The sequence below is a fragment of the Phaenicophaeus curvirostris genome, chromosome 2 (genome assembly GCF_032191515.1).
Source record: "Phaenicophaeus curvirostris isolate KB17595 chromosome 2, BPBGC_Pcur_1.0, whole genome shotgun sequence".
NCBI lineage: Eukaryota > Metazoa > Chordata > Aves > Cuculiformes > Cuculidae > Phaenicophaeus > Phaenicophaeus curvirostris.
The window spans coordinates 77538378-77557307 of NC_091393.1; the positions used below are offsets into that span (position 1 = coordinate 77538378).

Here is an 18930-nt window from a genome sequence, read left to right on the forward strand (position 1 = left end):
CCTGGAGGTTAGAACCAAGTCTTTTGCCTCCTAGTGAAGGCAAACATTAGCTGTTTCAAAAGGAAGGGTAATCCATCCTGCATGTGTTGTTTTCCAGTCAGGTGTGTTTGCATCTGCCTCTGGTGATTGTTATGCCTGGAACTCTGAGCAGTTTCCTTGGTACTATGTTACCTGAGGTAATGTGATGGCTTCTAATGTTCTTCTGGCTTTATCTACCCTCTACAACAAAGTAAGGTGTGGATGTACTTTGTTTCCACTGGATCTTCCACCCTTTCAAAATACATTTCTAGGCTCTTGTTCTGAAAAGAATGGCGTTTTATTGGGCTGCAGAGTTACATGACTGGAAGTTATATGTTCTTATTGCCCCATTGAGGGCAGAGTGCTCTTTGTGTCCCTGATACTGCCAGTGTCCATGGTAGTGTCTAGAAGCTGCTAAGTAGCAGCATCCTGCCTTCTGGGTGGTTTTAGTCAATAGGAGTGTTCTTTTGATGAAATGGTTGTCTTGAATAATATTGTTTGAGATCATCATTCAGTTTTGTGCACAGTTTCTGGGAAGAGGTTTTGCTGCTTGTCTGATCTGCTACTGGACTCCAGAAAGAGTAGTATGCATCAGAAAACCAAGCCAGTTGCTTTTTTTATTTAAAAAAAAAAAAAACAAAAAACCCAAAACCCCCAAAAAACAAGTCTAAGATCATTAAGTGTATCAATAAAAAAATCATAATTTTTCTAAGACTTTAGCTGAGCCCAGCCAGCTCATTTCAGATGTGTATATTCTGGCCTCTTTGGTGGTTCTTCCAAACCTGGCATTTCTGATTCCCTGTCTGCCCCTCCTTTCCCTCCCACATGCTTGACCTCCAACAGCATTCCTTTGCTTAAGACCTTACATGTAGTTTCACTCTCCCTCTCCCCTCAAGAATGTGATCCTGGCCTGAGCTTTCTAATTGTGTGTAGCAAGGATAAAACTCCTTGCCTCGCTTGGCTGCCCCCCTTGTTTGGAAACTCACCCTAAACATTTCCACATGGTTTGCACTCTTTTTGCACAGCTAAAGGGTTTTGGTTTTTTTTCCTTTAAACTTTCTGTTGTTTAAAAAACCCCTCCAGCTTCTTCTACCTTGGGCTCCTGGCACTGACCTTGCCTTGTTACTGTTTGCATTTCTTTTGTACCTTTTTGCAGCTGAAATCTCTGTGGGCTTCTAAATCTGTCAGCAACCGCTACCAGGCTCAGTGTGCAATTCAGCTCACTGTTTTCACAAGTTTCCCAGCCCTGAATGCTTTCCAAATGAGCCATTGTTGGGCTGAGTTAAAGAGGTATTGTCTCTGCTTGGACTAGCTTAGCGTGGGTGCCAGAATCTGCATGTGCAGCGTTCTTTGTGTTGCAATGTCATCTTGATATTGGACTCCTGGACACTTCCTTCTCCATACACTTTCAAATATACAGGAAGATGAAAACTCTGCCAAAACTGATTCATTGAAATGTTATTGGAAGCCTGTCGATATATTACTGAAACTCTCATTTAGACATCTTCATTTGTCTCTAGCCATGCAGGCTGCTTTCTAGGAAGACCACTCTTATTTGTTTAATTCCCATTAGCACCTGAAGCTGGTGGCTGTGATTGTAGCTCTGAATAAACAGGAAGCAAGTGGCAGTCTCTGCTTTGATGATTTTAGAAATATGTTGTATAGGAAGAGAGTCTATTGTTATCCACCTGTTACAGAAAAGAAACCAAAGCTAGGGAATTTGATGATGTACCCAGGCAGAGCTTATGACAGAGTTGGGAGTCAGTTCCATATCCTGGATTATCCTTCAGCATTATCCTTCATTTTACAAATGTAAAATTGGCTATTCTCTAAAAGGGTATGTTCCACTGAACATAGTTTTCTTAGCAGAGACTGAATTTGCTGATCTGTTCAACCTGATGTAACTTTGTGTGAAGATATGTCCTTTCGAAATGCTGGTTGTCTTTTGCCAGGCATTGTGTGGTTCAGAGGAAAAACATCTGGACAAACATTTCAACCTGTAGGTTACTGTTGACATTATTGCCACTAGACAACTGTCTCATAACCTTTCTTTAAAAGAGACCATCATTTCACTGTTTTCCTTTGGAAGACCAAGCTGATCCTGCAGGCCAGGAAAAGGGTCTTGAATTTTTAGCCTTTCTCTAAGAGTTGTAAAGAGTGTCTGTGTCACATAAGTGATTGCTTTGAGTTTTTCACTTCATGACTTTCATGTGATCTTTTCCATGCTTTGACTAATCATTAATAATGTAAGTTTGACATGGAAGTTGTTCAGGCTGCCTCTCACCATAGGTTTTGCTCTGACAGGGAGAACTTACAGTACTAAGGTAAAAACTCTGAAACCAATAATTTTGGAGTCTTTGGGAGCCACTAAGTCCTCTGCCTTTTGATTGAAGGCTAATTCAAACACCTGGTCCAGATTCTGCTCAGCCTATTAGAAGTTATCAATGCAGCTGTTGATTGCTTAAATTATTTCCTGTTTTTCTTTTTCACAATCTCCAGGATGAGTTGGATCTCACAGACAAGAACAGAGAGGCTATGTTTGCACTCCCTCCAGAGAAGAAATGGCAAATTTACTGCAGCAAAAAGAAGGTACTACTGCTGTTCTGATTAAAGTAGCTTATCAATAAACTCTGTGTGCATGTGCATAGTTACTGCTGTATATCTAGATTTTATCTATATGTTTATCTTCTGTTTACTTAAGAACAAGTGGCATAAGGATTTTTATCATCATGAATATTGCACAACTTTCTTATAAGGAGTTTATGCATGTGTGATTTCTGAAAAGAATGTTAGCAAGTTAAAATTATATGTTGTCCCATTTTGAATCCTTTACATGTTTGGTTTTGGATTTTTGGTTTGGTTTTGTCTTTTTTTTGAGCTGAAAGAAAAACTGTCATGGAAATGTTTTAAGGAAGTTTTAGAAAACTTTTATAAGTTGCTTAGAATAGAAAATGTATTACTGAAATCTTTTAGAATGTCTTAAAATATCAGTAAAGAATATAATAATAGTGATGTCTTAAAACTTGGCAGTTCAAGGTCTGGAAAATGAAGTAGACCTGTGTAACACTTCTTCATTCAAGTTCTTTAGATTTCTGACCAACAAGTGACAGGGACAGTAAATCAGAGTCTGATGTATCACAGTTTTATGGGCAGACCGATAGTCAAGAGAACTTACAAGTTGTATCCCTGTTGTGAAACTTTTGAAAGTGGAATTTGTGCAGGAGTGATGTGATAGAGATGTTTTGCCGCTCAAGGAAGGAAACTAAGTCAGAAACAGATAGCCACAATAGCATGTGTTCATTAACAGTAAATAGTAGGGGAAAAATGGTGTAGTGAGCTTGTTGGTTTATTTCCTAAATGTACAAGTCATGCTATGAAAGCATCAGTCTTTTTTTGCAGACTTCTGTGTAACAGAAGTTGAAAGAGAACATTTAAATTTTAATACTGAAGATGGCATTTAGAAACATTGGTGATGATCCTTCTGAGGTTATGTTTACTTCCTTTCTTTCCTTGGGGTTGGGAATGGGAATTAGCTTTCTTACCATGTAATTAAAGAAAACCTCAGTCAAAGTAATCAGATGGGCGTTTTGTATGTGTGTACTTTTGAATGAAATGCATCACACAGGGAACTTAATAGCAACAAATTAGTTACAGTGCCTCTGAGCTAGCAATAATTCAGGAAGTACATAAGAGCAGTCGAGGCTCAGTTGTGTTTGGTGCTCTCTCCGCTTGCAAGTAGAGGGAAGGTGCAAGCTGCTGTGATTAATGGCTACTTTGCATTTTTGCTGGCCAGCTCAGCTGGCTTTTTCAACTCTAATGGGAGAGGATCTATTTGTAGCCGTCTTAGAGAAGCACACATTCCACCTCCCAGACCAGCCTTGGCAGGAAGATTAGGGCTTTAATGTATTAATATATTGGTTGGATTCACTACATTATACTTCCCCTCCCTCTACTTTTTGTAAAAAAGCAGTGGAGTTGATATAAGAATCCTGAAGACCTCCAGAGTTAAAGGAGCTGCATAATGGAAAACCTTTATAATGCATTTATAGTGCGGCCTCAGTTAGCTGAACTCCAGCTGTCCTAAATGATGTGCTAACTGGAACAGGATACTATTGCCAGATGCCTTTTCATTATGTTGTAGATACTTTCAGTTACTTGAAACCTTAACTGTCCAATGTTATTCATCATTTCCCTTATAGACAGTTGGATGGTCTGTGATGACACATCTTTCTCTCTAGCAGACTACCTTAATCCACCTATCATCATTGTTTTACAGTGACAGAGGAGCTTGTTGCAGGCTTCCCTTAAGAGGAAGGCTGTCTTTTCCCTGAAGACTTTGAAATCTAATTTTAGCCATAAAATCCCAATTCCTCACTTGGCAGAACACTATCAGCCATCCAGGACAAGCCCCTGGAGAGCTGATTCTGGGCCCTCTGAGTTTCCTGAGGGCTCTGTGCTTTGTAATATTGCAAGTGAAAATACTGCGAACTGGAATGTCAGAAGTACAGGTTGAGGACACTGTTCACAATCATTAGTCTCAGATGCCTTTTCTAGTCTGAAAGTAATGGAAGGTCAGAGCTTCTTGATTTGCTCCAAAGATGGTGAGATTAGTGGACTGCCTTGAGTAAACAAATGTAACTTGCCAAAATGAGGATCAGTCGTTGTTGTAGGCACACTGTAAGTTTATCTTGGCAGTTAGACTTTAGATATAATCTTCTATGGTAGTTGTTCCCAATGTGGTAGCAGAAAGTCACTTGTATCAAAAACCTCCTTCCACCTGTTTCTGATACCAGCCCTTTCTAAAGAAATGGGGAAAGACATGTATGTTTGTGCAGTAAAAGTTATGTCAGGGGCACAGCCTACCAGTTGACATTCTGTGGTATTCAAATGAGATTTGATTCTAGACTGAAATGTCATGATTGTGGGTAGTATCTACAGAGGAGTGTTTACATGGTATCATACAGTCAGGCTTGCTTTGGTCACTTTTGGCCATTCTAGTTTCGTATCTTGAAACTAAATCCCCAATAATTTGGTCTAAAGGAGTGGCTTCAGCTAGCAGCTATAGCGAATTTATGTTTCACATTCATTTGTGGAGTAGCTGTTTGCAAGGAATAAGACTGCTCTGTTGGAACATGTTCATGTGATTTCAGCCTCAGCTGTCTCCTTACCTTGCCATCAATCAGTACAGAGCACACAATGAGAGATGCAGTTGTCTTAATCTGCATCAGAAATATCATTAATCAGTGATGGCAACCTGATTCTCTACCCAGAACACTACTACATGTTTTAGAATGCCTCTTTCTGTGTGGTATTGAGCTTCGCCTGATACCATATTGAGTTATAAGTAAAGCCATATGTAGACAGAATGCAAATGATGACATCTTCCCCAATTTCAGGTGCTTTGTTCTGGTTTTGTTTAGGATAATCTTAATGTGTCACCATCAGCTGAAATTTAGGCTTACATAAAACACATAATTCACTGCTGTAATTCCTTTGTGCAAAATTATTTTAAAATTTCCTACTAGTTATATGTTTTGTAGAAGTTAGATCAAGCATTGGACCATGCTTTCAGATGTATTTGTTTGTAAACAGTAAAATTTCTGATGCTAAGGTTTAGAAAGCTGCTGTTATTCAGTGCTATATTACCAGCAGCTGGTACTAAAGTATGAAATCTCATTTAATACTGATAACGTAATACAATAAATAATTATATAGAAAGAAAAGTTGTTAGCTCAATAATAATTCACCTGTAAATAAGCTGGTATTGGGGTTCTAAAAGGTGCAAGTAATTCAGGTATTGTACTGCTTTGGCATCACTTTGGATGCAGTCTCCATTTTTAAGGATGTCTTTTTATGCAGGGAATAGCTTATTGCCTTCTGTACAATCCTTTAAGCTCTTAGACTTATTGCTACTGGAAAGCTAGTAAAGATGTTTTCTTTTTATTGCCTTTCCTGCCTCAAGAGACTAATTTGTAAGCCTTCAGTTGGCCAGATTTTAGTAGAAGGCACACACATTTTGCAGCTAAACAAGTTAGAGTTGTTTTGTTTTGTTTTTACTTCTGTGTTTCTTTGAGGGAAAAACTGATAATGAATCTCTTTCCAAAGTACAAGCAAACTGGACTAGTTGTATCATACAGCTTCTCTCCAAATAAACACAAAACACACAAAAAGCTCAATTCTAATGACTATGTTGAGCTCTACTAGATATTTTGGAGTTATTTTGTACTGCTCTGATTTTAATTGTACCTTAGAATAACTACCTTGAGTTGATTGTGCTTTACCTACTCAAATGAGACTATTCAAACTCAAGTAGTGAAGTAATAATCAGCGCACTGCAGCTTACCAGAAAGAGGCATTTATGTAATCTAAAAAAAGAATACATGCTTATAATCCATAAAAGGATTATACTTTTTTCTGTTATGGGAAACAGATCTAGAGAAAGGTTTCTCAAGAACAACAAAATAGGCTTTAAAAGTTCTGAGGAAAATTTATTTGAACCATACGTTAGAACAGCTAAAATGCAGTAAGCAGAATTTTCTTAGGACTCCATCCTCTGCAATTTTTTTTTTAATATCTGTCAACTACATATTTCATCTACCCAATGAATTAAAAAAACTAGTAAACTGAATTTGAGCATAGGAGTCAGGAAACTAGTTTCTAAAAGATTTTGATCTAAGTTGTTGCATAATTTCAAAGAACTTGTTGTTATTATGTTTATAAAAAAGGCATTTCTCTCCACCTGAAAGAAAGAGTAGCAAAGTTAGGGAAATTTGTGACAATGTTCTGTCTCCCCCTTTTCCGTCTGTCCCTTTTCCATTTCCAAGATACAATCTTAAAAATCTGAATATATTTTCAGTTTAAGCACTGCTCATTCTTTTTTTTTTTGTGTTACACCTGTCTGTCTTCTGAGGTATTCTTATAGGAATGGATTTTGTGGTGAAGTCTCCATACTTGGGAAAGCTCACAGCAAGAACAAGAAGGGTTGAGCGGAAGGCACTTTAGGGCATTACACAATTGCTGAGGAGTCTATATCCTTAAGACTGAGGTGACAGGTCAGTCCTGAAACCATTGAAGCTGCAGTCCAATTGCAGTGTGTCCCAGATAATCTTCTAGAGAATTCACCCTATACCTTAGATTCATCCTTCTGTTAAAACTATGTTTAACGAAATCATTTGTGTAATATAAATTCATATATAGGTGTAAGTATTAAAGAAAAAAAAAAAAGGGAAATCTGCCAGAGCTGATTTTGCAGTTTTTGATATAATTACCTTAGTTTACCAGGAATGAAGCAGAAGATGGATGTAAATATAAAATCTGGAATCCTCTTTGTCCTTGGGAAAACTTTCTGAAGTGGGTGAACGTTCCTGCACCTGCTGTTTGTTCTTGGGTTGCTCTGTTCTGGGTTTTTTGCACTATAAAGTGTAATTTTAGATTGGTTAAGAAGAAGCAATAGCAGCTATTCCTCAGCTGAAGTGGCAAGTGAATTTAGGGCTTCATATGGAGACTCTAGGAACAGGAAGCCACATTACAGTAGTTGCATTTAGATAGGAGTTCCTCAATTCTTTCTGTAGAGGTGCATCATTTCTTCAGGTTCCTGCTTTAAAGTAGGAGATATACAAGGAAGTATTCAGAGAAAGATAGATATTCCCTAAAGAAGAGAGAAAATGCATCTTCATCTGGTCTTGTTTAGTGATACAATATACTAGATGAAGTTCTCACCAATGTGTTGTCCAATTGTGAGGTTTTGGTTTTATATTGTCTGATCCAAGCTATGAAAATCCCTTTGGGGTTCATCCTTTCTGTGTGAAGAGTGCCCAAGGCCATAGTTGTCTCATCATAAATGAAGTGGGTGGTTTGGAATTGAATTGTTTTCAATTCTATCTTCTTGCAGTATTTTTTTATCCTCTTTGACGTACTCTTTGAGTCTGTTATTGATTTGGAGTATTAAATGGTTTGGGTTATGGATTTTTGCTGCAAGGCGCATTTAATGTGTCCTTATAAGTTCCTGTCTTTAGAATTGTTATTCCACATGCTGTATCTGGGAGCAGTAGACATGAACATACAAAATGTTTTGCGACCGTATTAGAGAAGCCTTTTATAAGGAATCTTAGTTTGACACAGCTTGGATGTGTCTTCATAAAATGTTTTTTTCCCCAGCTTTGCATGAAGCATTTAGGAGGAGTGTGGGTAGGTGCTTCTACTCTCTCTTCCCCTGCAAAGTCTGAAAAATGCACAGTAACTCTTACAGCATGTGTGATAACCTAAAAGCAAAAGCAGTTGGTAGATAGGAGGCTGAGGGAGTTCTGTGAGCCTTAGAGTACTTAAGTGCAAGTGTATGGCTGGCTAAACAATGTGGCTATCTGATGACTACAGGGCAAAGCCTGTCCTGGACATTGGAGATGGAGAATTTGACTTTATCTGAAGTCTTTTTGGTGCATTGGAAAACTGTTTCAACTGTTTCTCTTCCTACTGATGCTCCTGTGGCAGGAGTTCAGCTCTTCAGTCAGCATTTTAATTTAACACTGTATTCAAGCATTGACAATGATGTGAACAACCTGTTCTAAGTTTGAAATTACCTCTGCTTTGAGGAGGTCTCATCTGCGCAAGGCCCGAAGTTGTGTGATTCTCTGAACTGACCATAAACAAAACTAGGAAAACAGCTGTAGGGCGCTATAACGAAAGTAAGGCTCTGTGCAACATACTGTCTCCTGTATTATTGCTATGAGACCAACTCCTGCTGTAGCAGAAGCTGTTATTTTGTTCCCTCCCAGTGCCTGGGATCCATGGTTGCTTTTGGTCTGAGTGACTGCATGACTGACTAAGCTCAGGAGACTGTGGGTGAAAGTCTGAACTGTGGAATTTCTCAAATGTATTCTCGGACTATAGACTTGCTTTCAGTTAGCCTATGGCTCAGTGGAACTGTCATAACACTGGTAAATCACAGTGGGAGGACATTGCCCTTTCGCAAACCGCACATTCCTGCAGTTGGATGTTTGGAAAATGCCAGCAATTGTGGAGTTAACTTGCTTTTTTCCCACCAGCATCTGTTCCTTTTTCTCTTAAGAGAGTGACTTCATGCTCAGATGTTTGGGATGATTTCTTAGCTTGATGCTGACATTGGGTCATTCCAGTATCTTTAGTCTATGTATGGAAGACAGGCACACAGCTTCAAAAATTCCTCAGTTATAAATGCAAGTAGGCTTTAGAGTGGTAAATTCGGAAACTGTGACCTATGTCAAGCATAGGGTATAATGGAAAACCGTGACATGAAGCAAGTGTCACTAAAGCAACAAATGCACACATATCCTGATCGGTGTACTTGTGTCTGTTCAGTGTGAAAGAGCTGTTTTATTAATGGTACCTGTTAATGTGTGCTGTAGACTGAAGTAGTAGTTCCCAAATTTGGGCAACATGGTTAATACAGTGTAAAATAAAGCCTAAAATAATACACATTTCCTTCTACATACTTTAGTGCAAAGAATATGTTCTTGCTGAAAGACTAATACTTGAAATTCATATAAGGCACTATCTCATTCTTTCATGGTTCCAGATTATGAATTTAGGCTTTTTTCTCATCATACATAAGTATAAATTTGTTGATGTTGACCGCAGTATTCCTTGTGTAGGTCCACGTTCCTGGAAAGAAACATTAGCCATTTTGTGTGGTTTATCATTAATTTCCTGTAATTGTGTCTTCATGATATTTTTCCCTCCTTAAAAATGTCTTTCTTTTTTCATGGAGTCACTCTTGTAGTGGTTTATAGGATGAATTTGGTGTCGAGGAGACAAACATACTTGCAGAATTCAGCTGATCTATCATTATTACAGCTTGGAATTCTGATACCTAAAAGATCACATTGTAACAGATGTAAGAGAAGATAAGGAGTTTTTCCAAATCATTCGTTTTATTTGGTTTATATTTTTCATGCTGCAGTACTAACAGTTACAGACTCATTTATTTGTCATGGTATAAGAGGTTATTTGGGGTCAAGGCCTTGAAATAATGTATTTATTTGTGTATAATCAAAAAACCCCTTCTCTTCCCTGCCCCCACGGGAACAGCATGGAATATTTTTAGTTTCTTCTTCCTTCACCCTCTCTCTCTTCAACTAGAAAGGTTAACTGTTGCTTAAAAAAATGCCTTCCCAGCTTCTTTGTTCAGACTGCTAAAGACATAAATGCCGTAAACTTGCCATGGTATTTACTACAGCTATTTTGTGTATGTAGAATTTGGGTGTCCATCTTGCGCTACTGCATTTTTCAGGTGTACTTATTAGAGCTTCAGCTGAAGTTAGAACTCAACACTTCTCAAAAATCTGGCCCAGAATAGTCCCAAGTTTGTACAGTGATAGTTGGAAAATTGTCATCATCATGCCTAATGCTGTGCTTCACATTTGGCTTGTATTCTATGGGAGCTTGGGAGAGCTCAGTGGGAGCAGATTTGACCCTACCATGGAAAAAAAAAAAAAAAAGAAAAGAAAAAAAAAAAGAAAACATTTATCCAGCTGTCATCCTACTAAAACAAAAATAATCGTGAGCAATCCGGTTCTGCTGTATGTGAAGTACATGTAAATGCCAATTGTGTGATTTAGTTGCTGCTACTGGATTATATTCTGTTCTTTTCTGTGCGCTTGCTAAATTTTTGGGTCTTCACAATCCAAGTATGAGTCAATCCTGCTGACAATATGCAATAATAATAATAATAAAATATTGTGTACAATGCGGTTCTCATGATTCAGATTAGTCTTGGGCAGATAACCAAGAGCAAAGAATATGTAAATAGCTAGCATATTTCTCCTATACCTAAGAAGCAGATTTGGCTGACAGCCATGAAGAGAAAGAAAGAAATTTCCTTGTGCTCTTCTGGAGAACAGTTTAGTTTTCATTGCAGTGAGATGTGACAGTTTCAGCTACACACCTGAATTGAAGGTGAAAATTACATTTTCTTCCATGATTTTCAGTCATCTGTTGAAGGGAACTTGGCATCCCAAACATTTTGCAGATATAATGGGCAAGAGAAATGAAAGCTAGGAGGAAGGAAACAGTTTTACCTGAGTTTAAGGGGGGAGATAAATGAAGCAACCAAATGATACACTCAAATTTTAGCAGCTTAAAAGCCACGAGTCTTTCGGTTTGTATTTATCCCTGTGTTCATCTGTCCAACAGCTCCAAACTTCACTGTTTTTCCAATAATGACTGAGACTAAAGGAAGGCAACAAATAGAAAAAAATGTGGCTACTCTTACTGTCTAACTCTCATTCCTCTTTGTAAAAGGCCCAGAGCAGAAGTGTCACTGGAAGAACAGACATATTGTCCACATTCTCCATAATGCTGGGACAGTGAAGAAAGACCTTTTAGAGTTTGTCATAAACAAATTCTGTGTGTGCTTGTAGAGGGACTTGTCCTAGGTAGCTGTGCTGGCTCTAGGTAGGTGTGTCCTAGATAGTTCCTTGTGTCTTTGAGCACAGTTAGTGACATTTCATTCCTATCATCTGGCAGCATGCAGGGTAATTGCCGTTAATGGTAGTTGAATTCCTTTTATTTAGAAAAGATTGTAGATTGTTGCTTGCTGGGGATAGAGTAGGACAAAAAGATAGACTTCCAGTGCAAGCATGTGGCAAACAGGAGTCTCTGTTATGCAGGATGGGTTCTTTTGTGGCTTTTCACATTGCCTAAAGAATTCAAGGAGGAGGAGGAAAGGAAGTGAGGAAAGAGAACATCCAAATGATAATAAATACTATCAGGGTGGGGATAGAGTTGAAAAGTGTGCTGTTGGAAAGGGAGCAATGTAGACAGAATTGGTGAGGAAAAAGTCTCTTTCTATATCCACAACATGTTGACTGTAAGCTGAACAGGGTTAATGTGAAAATGGAAATGTACACAGAATACTCACACATAACACAGAGTTAAAAGTGGTAGGGACAATGTAGAGCATGGATATTAATGAAACAATAAAGTATGTCCTGCTACTGCATAGAATTTTTGGTATAGTGACAGATTGTTGGCTTTACCTGCCACAGTAATTACTGCAGTCATTGACACTGTCCTCAAGCTTGTTGAAGGTTTGTGGCGAGAGAGCTGTGGCTCAGGAGTACAGTCTAAGTCCACGGCCGTGCACCTGTCTTCATGAGAAATTAATTTTCTCCTGAAGACCTGAGTAGAATGATCATGAACTGACCTCCTGGCTGGTAGGATCCTCCATGTGGGCACTTCCATTCACCTCCAAAAAAGGCATACTGAAAGGGCTGATGGAAGGTAGGCTCCTGAGAACTTCTTCATTGGAAGTCCAGGGAATTGCCTAATTTGTCAGTTCATTATTTAGATTATACACCTAGGAGCTGCAAAATATCATTGGTCGATGTGGACCTTGTGAAAAGTAGAGCATATAAGAGGTTTAAACATGTGTATGGAATTCAGTTAATAGGGCAGAATGATTTTTAGGCAGCAGGAGAGTCAGGAGAACATATGCAACGAGATAGCAACTTCCATGACAAAGGTAAAACATTCAATAGAGGAACAATGCGTAATACTGGTAGACTTCAATTTTGCAAGTGAGCTTGGTGTCCTGAGGACTGGAGGCGCTGGATAATTCAGGGTGGCTTCAACTATTAATTTAAGTATTTTTTTAAATACAGGGACAAGTTGTCCTTTTGATGGTTGTACTATAGCCATCTATTGATGTCTGGTGATGGTGGGATCTCTATCCTGCAGGGCGAAATATATTTGAGGACAGACAAGCACACTAATATGATCCCTGAATGCTAGGAGGAGGCTGATACAGCCAACGTTGGCAGCAAGTTTGTGTCTGTCTGCATTGAGGGAAATGCTAAAAAGCCAACAGAAAAGAAAAAAGAAGAAATGTTCTTAAAATTAAAAGCATACTATGTATACCTGCTGTATTTTAAAGTTCATGAAAATGAGGCAGTCTCCATCAGTGTTCTATACCAAGTCTTGTGCTAGTTATTGTTGTCATGAAACTTGATCTTGGTTTAAACACTGCAGTTAAACAGTTCATTAAAATCAGTGGTTGAGACTTCTGAGGTTTCAGAAAAAAAGAATTCTTACCTTCAGCTTATAACACTTTGGCAACCTTTATGCCTGCCAGGTATGCTATTGCAGTCCATTTTAATCATAGAATCATAGGATGGTTTGGGTTGGGAGGGACCTTAAAGATCATCTAGTTCCAAACCCCTGCCATGGGCAGGGACACCTCCCAGTAGATCAGGCTGCTCAAGGCCACATCCAGCCTGGCCTTGAACAACTCCAGGTATGGGGCAGCCACAGCTTCTCTGGGCAACCTGTTCCAGTGCCTCACCACTCTCATTGTGAAGAATTTCTTCTTAATGTGTAATCTATGTGTTCCCCCCTTCAGTTTAAAGCCTGTTACTACATGCCCTTGTAAACAGTCCCTCCCCAGCTTTCTTCTATGCCCTCGTTCAGGTACTGGAAGGTCGCTACGAGGTTTCCCTGGAGTCTTCTCTTTTCCAGGCTGAACAATTCCAACTCTCTCAGCCTGTCCTCACAGCTGAGGTGCTTTAGACCTCTAATCATCTTTGTGGCCCTCCTCTGGACCCAATCTAACAGTTCCATATCCTGTCTAGTTGAGGGTTCTGGAACTGGACACAGTACTCCAGGTGGGCTTTCACAAGAGCAGGGTAGAGGGGGAGGATCCCCTCCCTTGACCTGCTGGCCAGGCTTCTTTTGATGCAACCCAGGAAACGGTTGGCCTTCTGGGCTGCGGGTGCACATTGCTGGCTTGTGTCGAGTTTCTTATCAATCAGCACCCCAAGCTTCTAGGAGGATCTGTTTGATGATTTCCCAGGCACAGAGGTGAAGCTGACAGGTTGGTAGTTTCCAGGGTCATCTTTTCTGCCCTTTTTAAAAATGGGCACAATGTTGCCCTTCTTCCAGTCAGCAGGGACTTATCCTGACTGCCATGACTTTTCAGATGTCATGGAGAGTGGCTTGCTCACCACATCAGGCAGTTCTCTCAGGACTCTGGGATGCATCTCTTCAGGTCCCATAGACTTACATATATTCAGGTTCCTGAGGTGGTCATGAACCTGATCTTCCCCTACAGCTGAAGGGACTTTGCTCACCCTGGTCCCCATCTTGTTGTGTCCATTCACCCAGGAGGAGAGAGGAGAGCAGTTGGCAGTGAAGACTGAGGCAAAAAAGTTGTTGAGTACCTTAGCCTTCTCCTTGTCTGTTGATGCAAGGTCACCAGTTTTGTTCATCAGTTGCATATGCTTTCTTTAACACTTTTTCTCTGGTTGATGTGCCTGTAGAAGCTCTTCTTGTTAGTCTTCGCTTCCCGTGCCAAGTTCGGCGTCAGCTGTGCCCTGGTCTTCCTGACCCCATCCATACACAACTAGGCAGCTTCCCTATGCTCTTTCCAGCTTCCCTGTCCCTGATTGCACTACCTGTGCAGTTGCCTCTTGCTCTTCAGTTTGACCTGCAAGTCTCGACTCAGTTATGCCATTCTCTTCCCTTCCCTTCCTGATTTCCTACATCTGGGGACTGAGCGCTCTTGTGCTTTATGGAAAGCATCCTTAAATATTTGCCAGCTCTGTTCTGCTCCCTTGTCCTAGAGGACAGTTTTGTGGAGAGTCCTAATTCCTCGAAGAGCTGGAAGTCTGCTTCCCTAAAATTTGGGATTGTGACTATACTTCTCGCCTGTCCCATATCCCTCAGGACCTTTGACTCGAACAATGCTTGATCCCTGCAGTCCAGGCTGCCATTTGTCTTGACATCACTGATAAGCTCACTTGCATTGGTGACCATCAAGTCCAGTATTTCATCACATTGTGCAGGGGATGTGATACTAACAACCTTTCTGCCTGCCAGGTATGGTATCCCAGTCCATTTTAAGTCAGAAACTATCTGCCTGTATGTATGCATGCAGTGGTTCTGACATGTTTTCTGGAAGTCAAAAAAATCAAAGCATGGCCTCCATCCACAATAGGATGATACGAATTAGAATTAACAAATTTGAAGTGGTTTTGAGTGTTAAATGAGGTTGGAAATGACATCATGTGTATACAATGTACAATTCTGAAGTTGCTGTATCAATGGGTTCCTGGGAAGCAAAAAAGAAGTAATGAATGGAATAAGCAGTTCAAATCAAAACATAGTTAACTTCATTGGAAAGTATTTCAGGCTGTTATGAGGCAAACCATCTTTCAAAAATGATTGATAGTCCATTTTAACTTCTAGAGGCTGGTAGATTTCAGCAGCATTGATGCTTCTGTCAGTATTATGAAATGATTTCTAGGAAGGAATCCTTCATAAGTGTATCCTGTTCTCACTTTTATGCTTTTAGACTTTGTTATATTTTATGATAGTGAGTTTCATAGTTTTACAGTATAAGTAATTTTGTGGTATAAATAATAATATGAAGACTTTGATTCTTCTTTTGAAAGGCTGGTTAGTGACCAGCATCATAGGTCATTGTTAAGTCTACCAAGTTCCTGGCAGCAGGACAGAGATCAGGTTAAATGATGGGAAAAAAAACCCAAACAAAAACCAACATAAAAACCCAGTCAAAAATTAAAAAGGACAAAGCCACATGACAAACTATGGTCTATTATGTAAACTATGTCATAATCCAGTGAACTGGAAGCATGTATGCCTATACTTGACTTTTAAGAGGAACAATTGGAGCTTCTCAGTTGCAGCTAGTAGTTAACGAATATTCCCTTTTAATAAGTTGTACAGTAGATTCCTTTTATGACAGAAGGTATATTACCTGTGCATCAATAGCTTAATTCCACAGAGAGAAGTATGTTTGTTTTTCTCACTCTAAATAAATTATGCTTAAAACACTTGGATACAGATCCCTCTCCCAAAGCCTGAGAAGATTTGTATAAATCCTAGTCATAAAGCCTCAGAAATGGAGCTGTGACCACATCTGTCTAGTGAATGGCTCAGTCCTATGATCTGCCCTATTTCAAAATTAGCATCTCTTGGGACATGGTTGGTTTTTTGGAGGCATAAACGGTCTGAAAGGCTTAGATGTATTTTAGCTCCACTTCTGAATTAGTATTTCATCCCACTGCAGGTCAAAAACATTGTGTCTTCTAATAAAATTGTTTTATTTATGCAACTTTGGCTGCTCTGAACTGAGACATAGCCAATATGCGATAGTGTGCTAATGAGCAGGTAAGTGTTCATTTGAAAGCTGAACTTCTCATTAAAGCTAAGAAAAGTCAGTTGCAGGAAAAAAAGAACAGTGGTGATTTGGTTGAGAGTACAGTATCACTTCAGGGTGAATTGATTCTTGGTTGTGCCACAGACTTCCTGTGTATCTGAGAGCTGTGTAATTGTCTGCATCCCATTTTCCCTGTTTCTGCTTATGTCACTGAAAGAGAGACTGAAAAACCCGATATGCTAATTTCTTTAAGGGCTTCTGACACTGTAGCGTGCAAAGTGTTACAACATAGTATTGTATTCAACATTAACAGCAGATGTTGCAATAAGTTGAGTCTTTTTAAACAAGCATCTGAAAGGAGAAGAGTAGCACTTGTTGGAAATCAAGCACAAGCGATAACCATCTTGCGCCATGCAAGCAAACAAAACCCCTAACTTGTTTATGGAGGCCAGAAGATTTATGGGGAGAACAAGGATCAAGTACCTCACTGTGAAGCAGAACATGGACGTGAATCTGAATCCTGCACATCTCAGATGAGCATTTTACCAGCTAAGTTGTTGTTCTGAAGAGTGCGGCAGGTCTTCATCCAGAAGCAGAGAATATTTATCCAGCGAAGCTTTCATCTCAATTTGTATAAGGCATGTTGAAAATGAAAATTTCAGTGAACTAGCATTAACAAAAAATTCACTGAAAAAGCCTCATTTATTTCTAATCAGGGTCCCAGTTCACATTGCCTTTTAATGGGAAATACGGGAAAAAAAGCTATGGGGACTTACTCAGTATGACAAATAACATATTTCACTTTTAAGAAAAAGTTATTGGTTTCTTTTAATGACTTGAACTCAATGATTTATACTTTCTGAACTACGTGTGATGGTGCTGACGCTTCACATCAGGGAAAATAAACCTGTCTTTCAGCTCTGTGATGTACTAGAATGATACATGCAGGCTGTTGAGAGGAGGAACCATGCTAAACTTAATGTGGCTTTTGCAAGAATATGCAGTTTTTGTGACCTAATGATAAACTTAGGCATGCAGTGTCTGGGCATGATACAGTGAATAACGTGGAACAGGAATTTATATTACAGTAGCTTCATCTCGTATTCTTCATCTGTGCTTGCATGCTGTTTTTATTGATACAGAGAGGAGCTCGATGAATGGTATCATAGTTCCTAGCCCAAGAAAGATTTTAAACCCATGTTTTGCAGCATTTTATTCCCGTTCTGTTCTGAACAGTACAAAGCAGTAAGGTCAACTGTCTGCCGTTCTGAAGAAATGAGTTTGAGAAGGAAGTCATCTTGCCAATGAACAGATGTCATCCCAATACTACCCATGCTTGTCACATGACCTCCATAGCATATAGTGTAGTTCGTGATGCATCTGTTAAAAGAGGAAGTATTATTTCATTTTGTGTGTTGGAATGCTTTATGAGTAGTCAGCCCTGGCAATTTATTATCGTGATATATGTACAGGTAGTGGCAAAGTCCATGTAATGATTGGACGGCTGGGGATGCCGAGCATCTGCTGGTCCCAGGGAGCTGAGATTTGTCTACAATGTATAAAACCAACTTGATATAAATGACAGTGTAAAGAGAATGCTGGATTCAGTGTCAATGCCTGTGTCTGTTCCGAATTGTTCCAATGATTTCATGGATGAGTTTTAATTATCATATCATCATACATGTCTCCCTTCCTCCATCTGCCGGAAAGAAGTCTTACAAAGCTTCTGATTTTGTGGATACATTTATTAATGATTTGATGTGCTCAGATTTTCAGGACATGCTCTAGAGAACGGTTCAACATAGTCTGGGATCCATTTGGTGCAGAGTAAAATACCCATATGCTATCCCTGGAAGCTGAAACCCAGTGCTTGCCACTGAAGAGCCTCAGTGCAGGCAGTTACTGTTCAGGGTTTCCCTGTGCTGTTTCTTTCAAAATGGAAACTCTTGAAAGAAACACCCATCATATAAATAGTGCCTTTCAATTTTGTGATCTGCACTGCCATGAATATCTGACATTTACACATCATTTCTGTAACACTAGTGTTTGGTACTTCATTGTAGAATGTTTCTCAACAAAGGCAGTGTTCTATAATTATTGATTCTGTCTGTTATGTCAGTCTTTGTATCACAAATGCTTGTCCTGCTGACATGGCAGCCCACTAAAAGTCTCTAGAGAACAGCTCACCCAGTAGATCAGGTCTCCCAGGATTCACAAAAAGGCTTTCGGGGTCAGCCGAGCTGTGCACACAATGCTTTGCTTTATATGTTTCATTTTGATCCATTCAGATGGTCCAAATATTTGCAGAACTCCTTTAAGTTCTGTTTGGGATGAAGTCATAAGTTCCACTTTCCACCGAGGCATGGAGCCTGTCCAAATTAGTGTCAAAGCATATATAATACCTTGGCTATATTGCAGGCTTGTATAGTATCAGGATCCTGTTTTCACAGTGGTTACATAGTTGTTACTTCATTGAAGAATGATATGGCCCCTTAGAAGTCCACAAGCTGACGTCTGTTTTTTAATGTAATATTTACACTATTCAAGGAGCTAAATGAAGCCTTTGCTTTAATAGATTCCTTTGGCTAATGTTTTCCCTTATACAGACGAGTTATTGTTTCCCTCTTTTCATACCTATGTGGCTTTGTATATTAGAGCTTCGTTTTTCGTTTGGCTTTTTTTTAAAAAAAAAAATCACTTTTCTGTGTATCCTGGAGCAAGGGAAAGGTTTTCCTCATTATCATCAACTTGTTTTGCAGTTT

General features: G+C 39.4%; 1 protein-coding gene across 2 annotated transcripts in view; it reads left to right on the top strand.

Annotated features, from left to right (window-relative positions):
* DAAM2 (dishevelled associated activator of morphogenesis 2) overlaps positions 1–18930 on the top strand; it is a 212208-nt gene that overhangs the window by 104688 nt on the left and 88590 nt on the right. For both annotated transcript variants that reach the window (XM_069852534.1, XM_069852533.1), the window contains one exon: positions 2518–2607. In XM_069852534.1, the coding sequence (XP_069708635.1) occupies positions 2518–2607 (90 nt within the window). The remainder of the gene's footprint in view (positions 1–2517; positions 2608–18930) is intronic.